This window comes from Rhinopithecus roxellana, chromosome 6, assembly GCF_007565055.1.
Source record: "Rhinopithecus roxellana isolate Shanxi Qingling chromosome 6, ASM756505v1, whole genome shotgun sequence".
Lineage (NCBI taxonomy): Eukaryota > Metazoa > Chordata > Mammalia > Primates > Cercopithecidae > Rhinopithecus > Rhinopithecus roxellana.
The window spans coordinates 89,674,602-89,696,094 of record NC_044554.1 but is presented as its reverse complement, the minus strand read 5'-3'; the positions used below and the strand labels follow the sequence as shown (position 1 = coordinate 89,696,094).

At 37.1% G+C, this 21,493-nt stretch overlaps 1 protein-coding gene across 4 annotated transcripts in view; it reads right to left on the bottom strand.

Moving 5' to 3' along the window:
• Positions 1-21,493, bottom strand: part of ANLN (anillin actin binding protein) — a 70,402-nt gene that overhangs the window by 33,399 nt on the left and 15,510 nt on the right. For 2 of the 4 annotated variants that reach the window (XM_010361134.2, XM_030932551.1), the window contains exons 4-19: positions 20,141-20,526; positions 18,756-18,981; positions 15,990-16,180; positions 15,529-15,636; positions 10,546-10,672; positions 8,942-9,052; positions 6,719-6,957; positions 5,863-6,008; positions 5,433-5,580; positions 4,194-4,329; positions 3,383-3,565; positions 2,329-2,455; positions 1,674-1,722; positions 1,525-1,581; positions 534-572; positions 241-262 (exon numbers count right to left, since the gene is read on the bottom strand). In XM_010361134.2, the coding sequence (XP_010359436.1) occupies positions 241-262; positions 534-572; positions 1,525-1,581; positions 1,674-1,722; positions 2,329-2,455; positions 3,383-3,565; positions 4,194-4,329; positions 5,433-5,580; positions 5,863-6,008; positions 6,719-6,957; positions 8,942-9,052; positions 10,546-10,672; positions 15,529-15,636; positions 15,990-16,180; positions 18,756-18,981; positions 20,141-20,526 (2,295 nt within the window). The remainder of the gene's footprint in view (positions 1-240; positions 263-533; positions 573-1,524; positions 1,582-1,673; positions 1,723-2,328; positions 2,456-3,382; positions 3,566-4,193; positions 4,330-5,432; positions 5,581-5,862; positions 6,009-6,718; positions 6,958-8,941; positions 9,053-10,545; positions 10,673-15,528; positions 15,637-15,989; positions 16,181-18,755; positions 18,982-20,140; positions 20,527-21,493) is intronic. The other 2 variants (XM_030932550.1, XM_010361135.2) reach the window with 2 other exon arrangements.

The following is a 21,493-nucleotide window of genomic DNA, read 5'->3' as shown; positions in this document are numbered from 1 at the left end:
TGCTAGAGCTGAATAACATGATGACTGGTGCCTCTATGGTGGTACCTAACAAAGGTGCAACCAAACTGCATGCTACTCTGGCCAGTAATCTTGTAACTAAGAAACCCACATAGAAAATATTATTCCAAAGGAGATCAAGGTAAACATTCATAAATCAAGATGGCCTATACATATGTAAATACGCAAGTGCTTAATTCCTTACCTTATTCTAAAGTTTCAAATAGTTCAAGATACACTCACCTGAAGAAGCAATGTTGCTTTTCTAAAAAAAAACAGGTGTGAAAAAGAAACATAAGTTATTTCCCTTATTTGATACCAAGATTTAAACATGAATCACTCATCTCTTTTAACACAATAAGAACTACATTTCAGAAAACACTTTTCCTACATAAATTACAGAGATTTTCTCCCATTAGTACATGTTAAAATTTTCCACAGTGCTCAAGGTTCAGAAATGATTAACCAATTTAAAATTGTTATGTGTAAGATGAAGATTTCTCAAGGGAGCTCAATTTCTCAAAAATTCTACTTACTGTGGTTATAGAAGTGAGGAGTCGCTTTGGAGTAATAGCCTAAAAGAAAATATAACTTACTATATATATTTCTTATCAAACATTATGTCTCAGAATGTAAAACTATCCAACCTTGAGAAATTCCTACATAGAAAATAATTAATTCTTGGCCGGGTGCAGTGGCTCACGCCTGTAATCCCAACATTTTGGGAGGCTGAGGCGGGCGGATCATGAAGTCAAGAGATTGAGACCACCCTGGCTAACATAGTGAAACCCCCTCTCTGCTAAAAATGTGACAAATTAGCTGGGTGTGGTGGCATGCACCTGTAGTTCCAGCTACATGGGAGGCTGAGGCAGGAGAATCGCTTGAACCCAGGAGACAGAGGTTGCAGTGAGCCGAGATTGTGTCACTGCACTCTAGCCTGGGCAACAGAGCGAGACTCCATCTCAAAAAAAGAATTAATTCTTAAATATGAATATATTATACTTGAGTCCTTGAGTAATTAATTCTTAAATATGAATACATTACACTTGAGTCCCTGATAAGACTTTCTTTTACTGTCAGTCCTTTTTTGTTAGAGCTAAAGAAAAAAGTTTTAAAATGATGACATAAGAAACGAAGAAAAGAACACAGCCTGGGAAGGCTGGAAAGCAACCTTATGCCTGTAAAGTGACAGCATAATTCCTAAGTACTAGTTTAGAGAACACAGAGAGAAGAGAGCTCAGGGAAAAGTCTTGAGAAAAGTTTTAAGCAGTTATAAAAGTTGCCAAGTAAATGTAGAGAAAATAGAATTATCTAGCCCAAGTGTATCAGGAACTCATACTGAGAATCATGATCACTCACAGTTTATTTTCAGTATTCATACCTATTTAACATAGTAATTACAAATTGGAACGTGAAACTGATCCAAAAACTTCATAATCATTAAAAGTTGTACATAAATTAAAACTGGTATGATGACATCTACTACTTCTGATGAAAATATTTTTACTGGGTTTCTTTAATTCTCACCTTGGACTTGGATGTTTTTTTCTTCTTATCAAGGCCTGAGGGATCTTTCTTTTGCACCTACACACAAACCCAAAACACAATTAATTTGTAATCTGATACTGTTAAGAAAACTATACTCTTCATTATTTTAGAAGGCTTTATCAGCTTACCAAGCTGTAAACTTCAATATTTATTTCAAAGTCATTGGATACATCTTGCCTGGAAAAATAAAGCATTAAATCAAACCTTGAGAGAAAACCTCAATCACACCATTAAAAATGATGCTACAAATACTCTTACAAGACTCTGAGAGTAAAGGTATCTACTATGTCTATGTCTTTAAAGACAGTAAAAACTGTTAAGAAGTCTATTTTTTTCCTATAATGCAAGTCCAAAATATTTTCCTCAGTATTTCATAATTCACAATCTTCAATAATAATAGTAATTATTTTTCAAACTGCATTTTGACTCTTATTTAAAAATAAATGTTTCACTAAATATAAATGTATTTTCATTAAGAATGAATGTTAAGTACATTATGAGATTTAAGGCATATGTTAAAAATCTATGGTCCAGGTTTAATATATGTATCATTTCAAAATATGCAATACCTACAGTCACATGGAAAAAAGATGCTACTCAACAAAAGAAAAGATAGACACATATGAGTTAAAGCAACAGATTTAAAGATGGGTTATCTGTCAATATAAAAAGAACGTGCATAATGCATTTCAAAGATTATAAACGCCACCTGAATGCTTTAGACTATATCAACTCTATAAAAAGAAAAATGCGTTTGAATCATCAAAACCCTGATTTACTTACAGAGTAAATGTAGTAGTGAATGTCAGAGCATCACCGTTAAGAGAGTTTGAAGTACTTGCTAATGGTGTGGCTACCATATTTTCAGCTCCTGCTTTTAGTATAATTAAGTAATAGTAATTTGCTGCATCTGCCAGAAATAATCACATTACACAATAAGCACAAGCAAAATCAGATTTAGCTAATCAGCATTCTGGAATACTAAAGAAATAAAGGAATACTGAACTGATTTATATACAATTTATTTTTTAAATTACTAAAATCAACTTTCCAGACACAGAAAGCTAAATAAGACTTAAGTAGGCAGTATAATCCTGAAATAAGCATCATCAAAGTCTCTCCTTATTATGTAAATTGAAATAATTTCACTCCACATTCCTCAATTTCTGCTGATTTTGAATTTTACCTAATGACCCTTAATTCTTAACTAATAGTATATATCTCAAAAGGGCAAATTATGGTTTGTTATTTCAAAACTGAGATTAAAACACTATATTTCTATAAAAGTTACTCAGAGATAAATTATAATAAAAACATAAACTATTTCTTCACTATTTGTCATTAATAACCACGTACCTCAAGACGCATACTAAATTACCAATAAATTTCTGGCCACATCCCATTAAAATCAGATAACAGCAAGAATTAGAACCTAAGTTACCTTATTCCTACAAAAATGCTCAAGCCTTTCTCTCTGTTTACTTTCCCTATACCTGAAATTTATTTCTCACCTGTGTCTAGCCCTCCTTCCCTTCAAAAAGAATGTTCCACACAAATAAAATTTTAAAAAGAACTATAAAAACCATATCCCACATTTAATAAAACTTTATATTCAAACTTTGAGTAAGAGCAATGCCCATTATTGTGTAGACTGGTATCCCCATATATGTCTGAAGCTTTCCCTTAGTTATTTTTATTAAATCTTGATAAAAGGACCTAAAGGCCAAAGATACAAACTTTGCATTGTTATGCATGATTTACTTGTTTCTATCCTGTACAATTCAATCTAGGTGAGGTTCATAATTTAACACACAATCTAGAAAAATCACCACCATACCTGGTTTCTGAATCGTACTGCAGACAAAATCTGCTTTTAGAGGCAAGCGGATTTCTGACAAAGTAACTGATCCTTTGGATGGCATAAATTCACTTTGGGATACAGGACTAGCCTTATTCTTCCTCTGAGGTCCTTCGTTCTTCAATTTATTCAATTCGTCAATCAAAAGTGTTCTCTTCTCAGCTATGTGAAACGTGCAATATTCCAAATATTAAAATTGTAACTGTTTCTAATGAGAGCAAATTCAAAAAAGTGTACTGATGTGGAAACTGTACATAACACATAAAGACGAAATCAGTAACACTATCTTTATAAAACAGATGATAGGTGGATGGGGAAAACCTTGATTGCTCATCTATACCAAGTCCTTATGATTTAATAAATCAACTTTCAGCTAGTTTTCATGTGTGGTCCAACCCAACATGCCCCATCATCACCACATATATGCACACAGCAAAATTCACAGTTGTTTTAGCTATTTATTGATAACGGAAGGGAGGGGGAGACAGAGAGAGAGAGAATGTATGTGTACATGTGTATATATAGAGATTCATTCATTCATCCATTCATTCATTCAATCTGCACAACTGCATTTCTTCAAATGCATTTCAGTTGCTTTTACCTTTCATGCAAACTACAATTTGTTTTACATAGAGTTCTTAAACCTTATAAAAACAAGAACAAAAAATAGATCCACTGGAACAGATGACTAGGAAAAGCCCTTTCTCTAAACTTAAAGATTTCTAAATATCAAAATGAGTTTTCCCTGGTTAGAAATTTGTTGGAGTTCTTTCAAGTACATCACACATACTTGCAATTAGAAGAAGTCTTTCTGCTTCAGCTTCTTCTAGGGATCCTTTTCCATGCTCTTCATCAACACAGCAGTTAAGAGCCTGGCTAGCTTGATAGATCACTGTCTGTTGCATATTTATTTCATTATTGAGTTCCTAGGAAAACCAATGAGAGGAGAAAAAATATACATATTTTAAACCATTATTTTCACTTTAAACTTTAATTCTGACTAACTTGATTGGATAGTTTCTAGAATTTCCAGACGATAAAGTCAAAATGTTAGTTTCACTGCTCAAGTTTCTACACTATGCACCAAAAACATTTAGCATGTTACAATAATTAAGCTATAAATATTATTCCTTATGAAAAAACTTCCAATTCATATTTATTAAAGTTAAAATTGGGGTTATGTCCAACAAGATAGAAATTTATAAAGTATTTGATTCATTTTATTTACATTACAATTACGCTTTTTAAATATGCTTCCTTAGGGCCAGGCATGGTGGCTCACACCTATAATCCCAGCACTTTGGGAGTCCAAAGCACAAGAATCACTGGAGCCCAGGAGTGTGAGATCAGTCTGGACAACACGGTGACACTCCATCTCTATTTTCTTTCATAATTAAAATTTTTTAAAAAGCCAGGCATGCTGGCTCATGCCTATAATCCTAGCACTTTGGGAGGCTGAGGTGGGTGGATCACCTAAGGTCAAGAGTTCGAGTCTGGCCTGACCAACATAGTGAAACCCCATTTCTACTAAAAATACAAAAATTAGCCGGGTGTGGGGTGCATGGCTGTAATCCCAGCTACTTGGGAGGCTGAGGCAGGAGAATTGCTTGAACCCAGGAGGCAGAGGTTGCAGTCAGCCAAGGTCACGCCATTATAATCCAACATGGGCAACAAAGAGCAAAGCGGTGTCTTAAAAAAAAAATGCTCCTTAGCACAAAAAAACCTTGAAGTGCATAACAAATTTCCCACTACATCATTACCCAATTAAGAGTTATACTTTAAGGATATTTATGAAAAACCTGTTTAAAAATAAATATTTCAGCAATATCAAAGAAGTTTCCAACTTTTCAAAATGAGTACCTTTTCAAAAATAAATTGAATTCAAATGTGATTTACTGAGCTTCTATGCATCAGACACTATTCTGGCCACTCAGGGTTCAGAGATGAGTAAAGCTGGGCCCTTGTCCTCACAAAGCTCACAGCCTAGTACAAGAAACATTCCAAATCCCCTTTCCACAGAAGTACATACCTGCATTTTCTGTTTGATATTAACTTGACAAGGAAAGGCATTATTTTTTTCATCCAGTTTTGAAGTAACATCTTCCTTCCGAACAATCACCTGCTTTATTGACGGACGTTCTGTTTCTTTGAATCTTTGAGATCTATATGCATCAATGCTTCAGGAGGTAAGTTACATTCTATTAGAAATCCAGCAACACACTGAGCACTATCCTTTATTGAATATATCAGCAGAATTTGACACTGATATTGAACATGTCAGCAGAATATTTCACAACAGAATGGAACTCTCATTTGGTGAAAGAGAGGCTAATAAAAGTTATTCCAAACTTTTATACAGATGAATTATTAATAACATTATAATTATAAATTATAACACGACTTATGTCCATCTAAACCATGACCCTTAGTGAGTGAATGCCTTCCAGAAATGTTCTTACCTGTAAAGAAGATCACGATCTTCAGAACCAAGGCTATCACCAGATTCAGCCCGAGGGACACGAGTTCTTTGGAATTTTCCTGGTTTTGGACTTTCATCACTTCTGCTGGTGTCTTTCAATTCCAGTCTAGGTGTGGACACTAAACTCTGTGGGAAAACACATCAGATATTAGTGGATTTTATGGATAAATAACATTGATCCTAAATGATAATTCATTTTATTGTGTGAAAAAAAAAATAAATGAATTCTCCATTAAGAAAAAACTCCAGTAAGTTGATTGATTAATCATAAAAACAAAGCAAACTAAGTTCCTAACACATAAAAGAATAAATAAAACTACAAAGACAGCTGAAACTTATACTTAAAAAAAAAAAAAAATTCTAGTTGAATCAATTCCCAGAGTTGCAGTTACTCAATTGAGGGTGAAAGCTAATAACAGTAGTTAGATGAAAATAAATGTTAGTTATATGTGTTCGGAGCTAAATACTGATATACTAACACAACAATGTTCACATCAACTCCACAATATAGGTATTATGAATAACCTCATTTAACAGAAGAGGAAATGGTGGCATAGAGAGGTTAAATAACCTGACCAATAAACAGTCAGTAAATGGCAGAGCCAAAAGCTGAGCCCAAATGTGGCCTTTTAAGCCATGTTACTATCTGGATTTCATCTAAGGTCAAAAGGAAACCACTCAAGAGTTTTAAGGTTTCTTTTAAGAGAACTGACAAGAGGTTTGCAAAACCCCCTTGGCTACAGAGCCAAATGCCCATCTGTCAACAAGAGAAAGGGGAGATATGAAACTACTTAGTTTACTTATGTCCTGGGCCTGTTTAGTTAGCCTTCTCTTACCTCTGGACTTACCACACCAACTGTTTGTGCCAACGGTGCAAGTAAAGACATTGAGGAGATATTCAGTGCATCTTCCTGTTCTTCGCTGCTTTCTGCTAATGCTTGATCCATCTCCTCTTGGCTCTTCTCCACATCTAGTTCACCTTCCTCTAGGACATCACTGAAGATGTCATTAATTACTTTTGAACTATTGATATCATCATCATTATCCACACTCATCTCAATTTCACGTATCACGTCTGAAAAATATTTCAATAGGTGGATACTGTGACTCAGACATTTAAGAATTAAAGGCATAACAAAGAAAATTTAATATTTGTATTCTTACTAAGTAGGAAAAATGCCTTAAAAAAGCACCTCCTAAAAAGAAAAATAAGCAAATACTACTAATAAATGAAACCAAGATAATCTTCAGTTTCAATAACACTGTCTAAGAAATGAATATTGGTAATCCCAGCACTTCGGGAGGCCAAGGCGGGCAGATCAACTGAAGTCAGGAGTTCGAGACAAGTCTGGCCAACATGGCGAAACCCCATCTCTACTAAAAATACAAAAAAAAATTAGCCAGGCATGGTGATAAGTGTCTGTAATCCCAGCTACTCAGGAAGCTGAGACAGGAGAATTATTTGAACACAGGAGGCAGAGGTTGCAGTGAGCCCAGATGGTGCCATTGCACTCTAGCCTGAGTGACAAGAGCGAAACTCTGTCTCAGGAAAAAAAAGAAAAAAAAAGAAATGAATATTGGGTCTATCAAAACTGATTTAATACTTTGTGTTTCAGTAAGAGCATTAAGAACTCAAATGTAGAATAATAGCCAAAGACTTCAGACTTTCAAAAAATATTCTCTCAAATGACTTTTTCTATTGTTGAGAGCTACCCTTTCACACAGCAGTCAATAATAGGAAAATATTAATGTCACTTAGGGCAGGGTTCGATAATAACCTTCAGGGCGCTAACACCTTGTGGTATTATGATATATACTGGTTTTTGTCCATGATTCCTCGTTCATAACGGCCATATCCCTAGTTACTGTCTTTCATTATAATGTTGGGTGTGTTAGGCCTCATAGGAAACAGAACTCTCCTGCCCTCCTTTTACCTGCCCCAAGGCAGGTCTCTAATCATCTCCCATCTTTCTCGATGTGGTTCTTAAGAAGACCCCCCACTCCCCACCAGAGAAGATCCACCCTCATACCCTGGGGGAGGGAATGCTGGCTTTATGAAGCTTCCAGTGAAAACAAAGAGAACTGGGTTCAGGGAGCTTCTGGATAACTGAACAAGTGGAGGTTCCTGGAGGGTGGTACCCAGGGAAGGCAATGGAAGCTCCCTGCCCCTTTCCCTATACCTCACCCATATCCTTTATAATAAAGCAGTAAACATAGTATTTCCCAGAGTTCTGTGAGCCAATTAATCAAAGCTAAAGAGGGGGGTCACAGAAACCTCAGCTTGAAGCTGGTCGGTTAGAAGTTTAAGAGGCCTGGGCCAGGTGTGGTGGCTCATGCCTGTAATCCCAGCACTTTGGGAGGACAAGGCAGGTGGATCACGAGGTCAGGAGTTCGAGACCAGCCTGGCCAATATGGTGAAACCCCGTCTCTACTAAAAATACAAAAATTAGCCAGGTTTGGGGGTGCGCGCCTGTAGTCCCAGGAGGCTGAGGCAGGAGAATCGCTTGAACCTGGGAGGTGGAGGTTGCAGTAAGCCAAGATCATGCCACTGTACTCTAGCCTGGGTGATGGAGTGAGACTCTGTCTTAAAAAAAAAAAAAAAAGTTTGAGAGGCCTGGACTTGCAACTAGTATCTGAAGGAGAGGAGGCAGTCTTGGTGACTGAGTCCCCAACCTGTGGAATCTGACACTACCTCCATGTAGCTAGTGTCAGAATTGAGTTGAATTGAACTGGTCACAAAAGTCTTCTGTGTTGATGATTGTTGTGGTGGTGTGAAAACAGAGGAAAACACGGTCCCAGAGAGTTTTTCCCTGAAACACCGCTCTACCAGTACAGACTGTGGGAGTGCAGCACCTTTCCTATCTCTGTGAAAGTCAGTGAGGGTCTTAACCACACTTTCACAGATGCCTGTGAGCTAGCAGTAACTGTTAACAGTACCACATCTTGGTAGAAGCTACAGTATATTCTGATTTAATTAAAAAAACAGAGACACTCTCAATTTGAATATGTGCTTCTATAGTATGTGCAAAGTTAATAATAAATAAAAAATAAAAACCAACCAATTTTCTGCTCAACCTTTGGGTCTGATGTTACTTTTAAGGATTTGTCCTCTTCTAAAAACAATGTTATTTTCAAAGGGCTAGATTTCGTCATTTTGCATTCAGTGAAACCTAAAAATGTTTAAGAAAGACCACATTAATATATATATATAAGAACCTATAATTTTCTAGTTAAGGAATCTTGTGTGTCTTTTTTTCTGATTATAAAACTATGCATTTGTTTTAAAATATTCAAACCCAGAAATGTATAGAAACACCCTTCCCTGAACACCTGTCCTCTCTTAACCCATTTATGCCAGAGGTTGCAAATTTTTTTTGTGAAAAATCAGACCTCGGTGACAACCTTGAGCAGTAGGATATAAGTAACTCCCACAAGCTTAGCGTTCCAACAACAGAACACTGGGCATAAATGCGTTAACTTTTCCCCCATCGAGAGAGAAATGGGACAGCAATATTACCAGGTTATTGTTTGTTTTTCCAGTTTCCCCCCAGGTATGCATATTCCATTTTGTTTCGTTCTGTTATCATACCATACATACTACTCTGCAATTTGTTTTTTACTTTAAAAACAAAGTGTCAGGCCAGGCACGGTGGCTCAAGCCTGTAATCCCAGCACTTTGGGAGGCTGAGGCAGGGAGATCACGAGGTCAGCAGATTGAGACCATCCTGGCTAACAGTGAAACCCCATCTCTACTAATACAAAAAGAAATTAGCCAGGCATGGGGGCGGGTGCCTGTAGTCCCAGCTACTCAGGAGGCTGAGGCAGGAGAATGGAGTGAACCCGGGAGATGGAGCTTGCAGTGAGCTGAGATCGCACCACTGCACTCAAGCCTGGGCGACAGAGCAAGATTCCATCTCAAAAAAAAAAACAAAAAGAAAACAAAGTGTCAGTAAAATTCCTCAAAAACTAGGAATAGAAGGAAGGTACACAACATAACAAAGGCCATATATGAAAAGCCCTCAGCTAACATTATACTCAACAGCGAAGGATTAAAAGCTTTTCCTCTAAGATGAGGAACAAGACAAAGATGACTGTTTTAATGACTTCTATTCAACACAGCATTCAAAGTCCCAGCCAGAGCAATTATGCAAGAAAATAAAAGGCACCTGAATTAGAAAGGAAGAAGTAAAATTATCTCTATTCACAGATCACATGATCATATATGTAGAAAACCCTGGGCTGAGTGCAGTGGCTCACCCCTGTAATCCCAGTACTTTGGGAGGCCGAGGCAAGCGGATCACGAGGTCAGGAGTTTCAGACCAGCCTGGCCGACATGGTGAAACCCCATCTGTACTAAAAATACAAAAATTAGCTGGGCGTGGTGGCGGGCGCCTGTAATCCCAGCTACTCGGGAGGCTGAGGCAGGAGAATCGTTTGAACCCAGGAGGCGGGGTTTTCAGTGAGCTGAGATTGCACCATTGCACTCCAGCGTGAGTGACAGGGCAAGACTCCATCTCAAAGAAAAACAAAAAAAGAAAGAAAACCCTAAAAATTCCCCAAAAAACCGCTGAACAAATCTAGCAAAGTTACAGAATACAAAATCAACACACAAAAATCATTTGAGTTTCTACATACTAACCATGAACAATCTAGAAACACTGACCTGTAGGTTCTGTACTGGAATTTTTGGCTGGTGTCTGGTTTTCTGTCACCTTTTCTGTTACTGGAAGTGACTGAGTTTTTGAAACACCTTGGTGTTTTTTGAGGGGAGTGCTCTGACAGTGAGTTTCCTGCAAAAAGCAAATGAAAAAGTAAATTTCATTTCTCAAAACTATAGATTTTATTTCTACGTTATTAAATGAAACAAGATTATTATTAAATATTATTCTGTATAAGTTTCCTTAGAACAAAAGAAACAGTGTGTGTGAATAGGCCCAGTCTTTTTTATAACACAACAAGCCCTCAGTGCTAGTTCACATTCTTGGTAATTCTCAGTATGTAAAATCTCTTTTGGAGACGAGGTGGCAAGAAAGAACAAAAATTCACATCAGGGCTCAGTTTTAGATAAGCCAATAAAAGTGAAAGCCTCTCCATGAAGTCTGGGTATTTGGTAAAATAAAATAAAATAACAACAACAAAAAAGTGAAAGCCATACAAAGGGAAAAACACCCACCCTTATGTCACCCCTTATTTAAACCCACACCTATAACATCTGCGACAGCTCCTACACATCAGGATTCCATTTAACTATCAGTTACCTAGAGGGCAAGAGCAAGAGAAAACAAGGACAAAAACAGATCAGAAGGTAACGAAAGAAGAGAAGAAAACATTCCCTCATCTGAGTCTTTTTATTCATTAGCAAGGTTATTTAACAGGAACATTCACTGTTCTGTTTTGCATGTTTAAAGACTTTATATTGTTGTACAGATTATTTCATCAAAGAAATAAAAGACTTTATGAATAAAGTCATAGTAGAAATCACCAAATAAGAGTAAAGATAAAGGCAGCTAATACTTACACAGAGCTCAATATGTGCCAGCCACCTTTCTAAGCACCTTATATCTATTGCCTCACTTAATCTTCCCAATAACCCTCTATGTTAGGTACTAGTATCTCCATTTTACAGATGAGAGAGCTAAGACACAAAAAAGTTAAGTATCTTGCACAGGCAGTTAATGACTGGCAGAGCCAGTATATAAACCCAGGTACTCTTGTTCCAGGGATAGTTCCAGACTTTATTGTCTCTCAAGTTAGAAGCAGCTTTGGATGTGTAAAAGCAATGTAATTAGCGTGAAGATGAGTGGATTAAAAAAAATACACAAAAATTTTTAAAAAACACTGAAAGCATAGTAAATTATCAAATGGTTCCACTACAAAATGTATGGTCTCATATCTCAACTAAGTCTCAACGCTACCCCCTATTCTTCCTATGTCTGAGTCAGCTCTCTCTTCTTTCCTCCACAGTATTTCCCTGTCACCTTCCCTTACCTAAGGATGAATGAAACAGGAGGTTTCAGCAGAAAGTCCATCAGTTTTTGCTCTCATAGCTCTGAGACTACCAGCACACCTACACCTACTTTCCTTTCCTTTTCATCACACAGGAGATTGTCCTCATCAGTTCTGTTCCCTTCACTGTGCTGAGCTCATCCATTCTCACCTCATCCCATTATCACCCCTTATCCCATCACACAAATTGACCGAGGTCTTAGAAAGGACAAAACACATACAAACCATACTTTTCTTCATCTCTTCTAGCCACTACCTCCTTTCTCCCCTCCATTAGGACCAAACTTCTAAGAAATGCCTGCACTCATTGGCCCTGCTCCTCATGCCCATTCCCTCCTCCACCCAGCACCACCTGCATGCCACTTCATCTCTTCACTAACACTGCTCTTTGCCATGTTACAGCAAACTTCTTACTTCAAAACCTAGTGGATTTGGCTTAACCCACATTTGAAACATGACAATACCAACCACTCCTTCCTTCTCAAAAGTTTTCTTTCTTTCCTTGACTTTATTTCTCTTTTTTTTGAGACGGAGTCTCACGCTATCGCCTGGGCTGGAGTGCAGTGGTGCAATCTCGGCTCACTGAAACCTCCGTCTCCTGTGTTCAAGGGATTCTCTCATCTCAGTCTCCTGAGTAGCTGGGATTACAGGCACCCGCCACCATGCCTGGCTAATTTTTTTTGTATTTTTAGTAGAGACGGGTTTTCACCATGTTGGCCGGGCTGGTCTCAAACTCCTGACTTCAAGTGATCCACCTGCCTCAGCCTCCCAAAGTGCTGGGATTACAGGCATGAGCCACCGCACCCAGCCCCTTGACTTTAAAAACACTGCCTTCAACTGCATTTTCCTCCTAGCTCTTATATGTGTAACTTTCTGGGAGAATTTCACAGGTTTATTGGGAATTATTTAGTACAAAATAGTTTAAGAACCCTGCTCTATACTTTCTAGAGACACAGGCGGAAAGCCATGAGAATATGATATGCTGGCAACCAGGTGAAGAAGGCGCTCCCAATAGAAGAGTGATCGACAACATCAAATGCTACTAATCAACTGAAAAGTGATTAGTAGGTGAAGATCACTGACAAATGTGATAAGGATATTGACTCTGTGGAAGGAGTGATGGCAAAGCTTAAGCAGAGAGTTCTAGAGAAAAAGAGGAAACCTGAAAGCAACAAGTAGGAATAACTTGTAGGAGAGTCTGCATGAAAAGGAGGCAAAGAAAAGGAGGGGAACAGGGTCACGAGAGTTGTTTTTGTTTTCAGATGGCAGATAATAGCTTGTTATATGCTGATGGGAAGGATCAGCAAGTATATTTCTTCCTTCCTTCAAATACAAGTTTGTTGAGCCCCTACTCTGAGTCAAGCACTAAGAACACAGGTGGAGAAGACTCCCATAGGCAGTGGTGGAATGCAAACTTAAACATTCACGGGAAGATAAATATTCTAGTTGAGGTATACACAGGATGACGTGGGTAAAAAAAGTGGGACCCTTTGAGAAAAGGGCCAAGGAAGAATTCCCAGAGGGGATTAACGTTTGACCTATTCTTAATGAAGTATGAGCTCACCAGGGAGATATTCCTGACAGATAACAGAAGTCAAAGGCAGAGAGATGTGAAAACATGGTATATTTGGCCAGGCGTGATGGCTCATGCCTGTAATCCCAGCACTTTGGGAGGCCGAGGCGGGTGGATCATGAGGTCAGGAGATCGAGACCATCCTGGCTAACACAGTGAAACTCCATCTCTACTAAAAATACAAAAAATTAGCCGGGCGTGGTGGCAGGAGCCTGTAGTCCCAGCTACTTGGGAGGCTGAGGCAGGAGAATGGCGTGAACCTGGGAAGTGGAGCTTGCAGTGAGCCGAGATCGCACCACTGCACACCAGCCTGGGCGACAGAGTGAGACTCCATCTCAAAAAAAAACAAAAAACAAAAAACAAAAAACAAAAAACAAGGGTATATTTGAGAAACTGCAAAGAGCCTGCATGGCAGGACTGACATATACCTGTGGAGGAGCAGTGGGGAGGAGCCAGGCAAGAAATCATTCTACATGCCAAGCCAAGCAGTTTGTGAATTTTTCTGATGACAACTATGGGGAGCACTCCAAGATTTTAAGCAAGTGAATACATGAATATGCGACTTTTAAAAATATTTCTCTGCCGGGCGCAACAGCTCATGCCTGTAATCCCAGCACTTTGGGAGGCTGGGATGGGCGGATCACCTGAGGTTAGGAGTTCAAGACCAGCCTGACCAACATGGAGAAACTCCGTCTCTACTAAAAATACAAAATTAGCCAGCATGGTGGCATGCACCTGTAATCCCAGCTACTCAGGAGGCTGAGGCAGAAGAATCACTTGAACCCAGGAGGCGGAGGTTGCGGTAGGCCAAGATCACGCCCCTGTACTCCAGTCTGGGCAACAAGAGTGAAACTCCGTTTCAAAAAAAAAAATACATATATATATATATATATATATATATATATATATATACACACACACACACATTTCTCTGGCAGCAACTGGTAAGGCGGATTGGAGAGTAGTGAGACTAAAAGCAGGGTGTTCAGTACAAAGCTACGGCAGTAACTTTGGTAATAGCAGAGGAAAATATGGAAGACGAGGCAGGTTGGTGAGAGATTTAGAAAACTAATTGCTGCACGTGTGTGTTTATGCATATGTGTGCTGGGGCAAGAAGATGGGAAGACACCGTAAACAAGAGGAAGAATCCAAGGAAGAACTTCCAGATTGTTTTAGATGATGAGGTATAGAGTAAATCAACAAGAGAAGACAGAGACTACAAGGGGAAGATACTACAGCAAAGCATAGCAGGCTCTGCTAGCCAACCACACCTAGAGCTCAGGAGAGAGATCAGCACAGTGGAGCTGAACATCATCAGCATTTCAGTGCTTATCGGAATCTAGGTATGTGGACAGGGAAGAGATATTCCAGAGCAACTGAGAAAAAAAGGTTGAGATCAGAACTCTGGGAAATGTGATTTGTTAAGCAAGTGAACTGATAAAGAAAAATCAATCAAGTAGATCTTTCTCAAAGAATACTGGTTAAATTTACTGTTGTTTTACTTTCTATTAGTCCCCACTGTAAATACAATTCTATTAGCTTAAAAACATATCCTAACACAGTACTTTGAAGACACGTAAATGAAACAGAACACAGCTTACATCGTAGAGATTTTGTTGAAGGCTGTTTAACGAACTTTGACCAGAAGAAAGAGCAATCTGGGAGGTATGTGGTGACTGAAGGGATCCCAGATAGTCTAAAGACATGGTGTGTAGAGAAAAGTAAACAGTCATCAATGAGAAAAGTAGATTCTCAGAAATATTTCAGAACTAGCATCTAAGTGGAAAATTAAGTAGACTCTGAAATCAAATGCATGATGAAAATAATTTTCATGAAATTTGATTTTAAGGTCATCAATGAATATGGTGAAGAGTTCCACTGAAATGGAAAAATATCACAAGAAAAGCAGAGTTGCTACGCACATTTAAGGGATTTATAGGCGAAAAGTGACAGAGTTAATTGGAACAGAAAAGTGTGTAAAGAATTATTTGCCAGTACAGAACTACAAATTAGATCCCAACACTATCTGGGGACCAAGTCTGCTTTTATATTTCTTGTTTACATTACCTGTTTGGTTTCCAGTTGTTTGCTTTTTGAGTTTCCGCCTTTTTCTGCACTCCATATATTGCCCTTGTCAAAACGGCCACGAAGACATGCTAGTTCTTTTTGACGTTCCTAAACCCATCAAAAGCTGTATTTTACACAAGAGCCAGTAGCATGTTTAACATCCAAACACTACTAAAATTTTCCTTGTTTTCAGTTTTAAACTGTTTAAAAGGTTTAAACAGTTTGCAGTTTAAAAAGTTCATAAAAACATGGAATTCACAACAATATTTCTAATTTGAAATGAGTGATACTGTCTACGGCCATACCACCCTGAATGTGCCCGCTCTTATCTGAAATTAGTGAAACAGAGAATCAAGATGTTACTTATCTCAGTCAAAAAGACTGGCATCAGAACCCATTTTGATTTCTAGGTTCTATGCAGAGATTATGTGATGAATAATGTTAAATACAGTACATCATACCTGCTTGAGCTGTTGTGCTAAATGGGTAGTAGATGAAGATGTGTCTTGCTTGAATAATCTTTCTTGGATGGCCTTTGTATTTGGAGTAATAATGGGGGTTCTATGGGGTATGCTACGAGCTGGACTTTCTTTGCTGTGCTCTTGACAACGCTCTCCAAAGCGTTCCAGGAAAGGCTTAATTCCTGCTCCTCCTACAGAAAACACACACATTTTTGGAGGCTATTCAAAATAAAAAATTATTATGATTTCTATGGAAAAAGTTCTAAACTACATTACAGCTTCGAAATGCTTTGATTCTATCAGGAATATTCATTCACAAAGTAAACTATAAAAATACCTCAACATTTTAAAAAGTTTACTTTACTATTCTATTTACGTACATGCCCTAAAACCTACTCATAGAATTTAGTTATTTAAAAAATAATAATAATTTTAAAAAGGTAGAATGAGGAGAGAGCAGTAGGGCTTAGAAAACTCCCAAACTGAACAACCAGAATTTAAATAGTTAGAAATTGACTGTATGTATATTAATAAATCTACCTTCATCACCAAGTGTGCTGGCCATGGTAACTTCCAACAACTTACATTTCTATAGTCAATTTATTTTATCTTGCTTTTAGGAAGCCTAACATGAAAATAAGGGAATTTTTCCTTTTTCTCCTTCAGAAGGAAAACTAGGGATTATTCATTTCATCAAAAGGACACCTTGATTTTATAGTATCTTAAAATAGTGTTCGGTTGGGCACAGTGGCTCACACCTGTAATTCTAGTACTCTGGGAGACCAAGGCAGGTGGATCTCTTGAGCTTAGGAATTCGAGACCAGCCCGAGCAACATGGAGGAACCCCATCTCTATAAAAAATACAAAAATTAACCAGGTGTAGTGGCATGCCTGTAGTCCCAGCTACTTGGTGGGCTGAGGCAGGAGGATTGCTTGAATCTGGGAGGTTGAGGCCGCAGAGAGCTGAGATCATGCCACTCACTGCACTCCATCCTGGGTGACAAAGTGAGACCCTATCTCAAAAACAAAAACAGCAAAACAAAACAAAACAAAACAAAACAAAAAACTCCACAGCACTCATTTGAAATAGTATGAAGTAAATTTAAAGTAGGGCAAATGGGGCATATATCACTCCCATCAAGAGGATTCTAAGGTTGTATTATATAAAAATAGGCTTATCTATATCAGAGATTAGCATATATTTTCCTGTAAAGGGCCAGGCACTAAATATTTTGAGCTTTGTGGCCAATATGGCCTCTGTCACAACTATTCTGCTCTGCATTACAGAATGAAAGCAACCACAGACAATATGTAAGTAAATGGGTGTGGCTGTGCTCTAATAAAACTTTATTTGCAAAAACAAGCAAAGAGTAGAATTTGAGCCATGGCCATAATTTGAGGACTTCACCTGTCACTTATTACTACTTCAGGCCATATTCCAAACCAGAGTCCATTAAGAATGCAGTGAAGTATCTAAAATAAATATCTCTGAAACCCTGGAAATGTGATTCTGGGTATATCCAGTAGTCACGAACAATTAAAACAAATGTTTCTTATCTAAGCCTTGAGTCTTTAGAAAATTGGGACTAACTAGTCCTATTCCATCTGGGGATCTTACTATTGTTTCCAATTCTCATTCCGGCTCAACTGGAAATTGCTGATTTTTACCTACCCCATAACCGCTTCCCCACTCTCATTTCTATTTACTGCCCCTTTATGATGAACTATAGTTTCTGCAGAGGTTGTATTTTCAGAAAGTTAAACTTTAGCATTAAAAGTCTTTCCAATGAAAATGAACATAGCTCAGAATAAACTCGATTACCATAGATTTTAGTCCTGTGTTTCTCAATTAACAGCATGTGGAAGTGTGCCAGAAGGTATAAACCACCACAAGATAAATATGGCATTTCCTGGAGTATCAGTTAACTATGGTAAGAAATTTTGAAATTTTGTATGTAAATGCTCACACACAATATACACACAGATAGATATAATTGGGGGGATGAAGAGAGGTTGATTAATGAGTACAAATATACAGTTTGGCAGAACAAAAAAGACCCAGTGTTTGATAGATCAGTAGGGTGACTATAGTTTACAATAATCTATTGTATACTTCAAAATAGCTACAAGAGAAGAATTCAAATGTTTCTAGCATAAAGACAAGTATTTAAGGTGATGGATATCCTCGTTACACTGATTTGATATTTATAAATTATATGAATATATTAAATTATCAAATGTACTTCCAAAATATATATATTATTTACCAATAAACAGCAATTTTTTCAAATATTTCTATCATTTATGAATTTAATAAATAAATAAAATTAGAGGTGGAGTCACTCATATGCACATTCACTTCTCTCTGCTATTAGAGGTGCCTTCATACTCAAGATTGAGAAGCACTGCTCTGCACACTTGGCTACAAGAATGTTCCTTCATTATGCCCCTAAAATGTGATTTCTCATTAAATATGCTTTGTCTGAATCAAAAAATATAGAAAAAAAAATCTAGCACCATCATCCTGGAAAAAGCATGTTTAAACTGTTAAAATGTAATATATTAAGTCCTTTGACCAGTAAATAGGCTAGTCTACATTAATAAATGTTCATTGAATCAACTAAAGCTGAGGTCTTATTTGGAACATTCAGGAATTGGCACTGGCAAACCATTGCTGTACCATTCACAACTGGATATTTAAAATGTTGAGAATAGATATCCTGAATATAGTCAGCAATAATTTTAAATTTTTTATAAATACGTAACCTGGTGTTGTAGATTTGTCTTTAGATTGAGATTGCAGACAAATTTCTCTATTTAGTTCTCCTTTGGACGGAACTGTCTGGGATAAAGTTGACTTCACAATTGGTTTCGATACCCCTGTTTTCAGAGGGCTAATCGGAGTTTTTGGAAGTAGTTCAGGATTTTGTCCCTCACAACTTTTAGCATCAGTGATAGATGTAGTAGATTTCGCTGGAGAAGAAGTAGCTTTCTGAAACATGAAAACGCTTAGGGTAAACAACATTCATAATATCTAAAAGTAATCCTATAACAAAACAATTCAAGTCCTATTTACTTGATAGCCTTTATGTAAGATTTATGAAAATGAAATGATTTTGCTCTCTAATAGATCAAACAAATGTGAAAGATCAGGGAAAAATACCCAACTTAAAAAATGCTATTATTTAAATTATAATATGTGGGTTAGTCTGCATAATGTATTCATGGGTAATTAAGTATTAGCAGTACGATCACTTTTTAAAAAAAAGTTTTATTCATATTATTGCACTAGCACCTTTATCAAATATTTAACTATATTAGACCAAATTACATTTTAATTAAGTCAATAAAAATTTAACAAAATAGTATCATGTACTTGATGGTTAATAAATTAAGTACTTATACATAGCCAGGTACTGTGCTAAGTGTTTTATGACTCTTTTTAACCCTCCAAATAATCTTTTTTCCTATTTTACATACAGAAAAATAAAGCCTTGCAATATTAAGCACCTTGTCCAAAGTCACACTTCTAATTATGTGGTAGAGCTAGGATTCAATGCAGGTCTAATTCTAAAGCCTAGCTCTACACTAAAAGACAATGGTCAGAAACACAAAATTATTTTTCCTTTTTATTTAAGATTGTTTTTTGAAAACTGTTAAGGTAATACATGCACAAAGTAAAAGTTTCAAACATTTCAAAAGGATATATGGTGAAAGTATCATACTCTGTTTGGCAATTTGCCTTCCCAGAGGCAACTATAGTTACTAATTTGTTATATATCTTTTCAGAAATATTTGATAAATTTATATAAATTTCTCATATATATATTTAAAGCATTATAACAGAGGACTTAATTTTCAGTGTTCTCCTTAATGACTAAGAAGAGGCTCTATCATTCCATTATAGACTGGATTTGCATCAAATTAGTATAACTTCAGCTGTCAACTGCTAATTGATCTTGGGACAGGGTACCCAACTTAACGATTTTCACTTTCTAAGAAACTGCTATCTTACAAATACATATAAACTCACTAAGCACCTATTATAAAACACATATCCACCCATCCACCTGCACATACACACAGATGTATTATACCACTCATAACAAAAAAAGAAAAGGCTTCCAAAGACCAAAATGATATCGACTTACCACAGAGCTGGAAATTGAGGCATTAACCAAAGATGTATCATCAGCACTTGAGGATGGGGCTTTATTCAAAGAGGCATCGCCATCCCTTTGGGAACAGCATGTAGTTTCCTGCTTAACACTGCTGCTATTGATCCTAGCAGATGCTCCACTTGCAGAGGAAAATTTGGATAAACAAGTGGTACCAGGCTGTTCTTGTACACTGTTTTGTTTTGCAAATGAGTGATTTACATCATCTTCCCAGGAGCAAATAGTTGCAGCAAGGTTGGCCAGACGGCCCCTTCTCCCAACTGGAGCTGCTGAGGCATTTGAAAGTGGTGGTTTGGGAGGGGAAGCAGCCTTTTCCTCTGATGGCATTGGTGAGAAGAGTGAGCTTTCAGGAATATCATCTGAAAATGTTTTCAGAAAAGAGTTAAAAACCATGTTTAAGAGTAATACTTATGTAAAAAACCAGGATCACTCTATGCAGAATTTTTAAATGAGATTAATAGGTTTAAGAACCAGTGAAAAGTTCTAGCATGCATGAAACGATATCAAGTTATTTAAATTTGACAACATCTTTTTAAATCAAATGATATTAAATCCAAAATTTTAAAAAAAACCTATTATACCTATTTTTTCCATTTTTCGATGGATCATGAATAAGAGAGGCTATATTTTTAGAATGAATTCATGGTGTTATACATAACATTGCACAATTTAAAATTATGTATCTCACAGAAACTTTTTGTTTTAAAAATAGATTAGACCATTGCTGTACAACAGAATGTTTGTCCAATACAGTAACCATTAGCCACTTGTGAATAATGAGCACTTGAAATGTGGCTAGAGCAGCTGATAAACTACATTTCATTTCATTTTAATTAACTTAAACATCCACATATGGCTAGTGTCTCCTGTACTGGGTAGCACAGGGTTAGATCAAATGAAAAACAACCAAATGTTTTCCTGAACAATTACTTCATTTGGAGAGAAATCCCAAATAGTGATATTTAACTGATGAAGAATCTAGGCCTTCCCTAGGGCATGTATATAGGGAATCCAAGGTTCACAGCACTTCCTACTCCACAAATTCAATCAAGGAAAGAGGAATTCCTCCTGTCCAAAGCTTCTACTTCTGCTGAATTTTCAGTTCTGCCCCTCCAAAACTTTCTCAGGGACCTTGCTCGAAATAAGCCCCCTCCTTCTCTACAAACTCTTCTCTGCACATAAACACAGTAATGAGTTGTTTAACAATGGGGATACTTTCTGAGAAATGCATCATGAGGTGATTTTGTTATGTGTACATCACAGAAAGCACTTCCACAAAAATGGTGTAGTCTACTATATAGTTAGGATATGTGGTAAAACCTATTG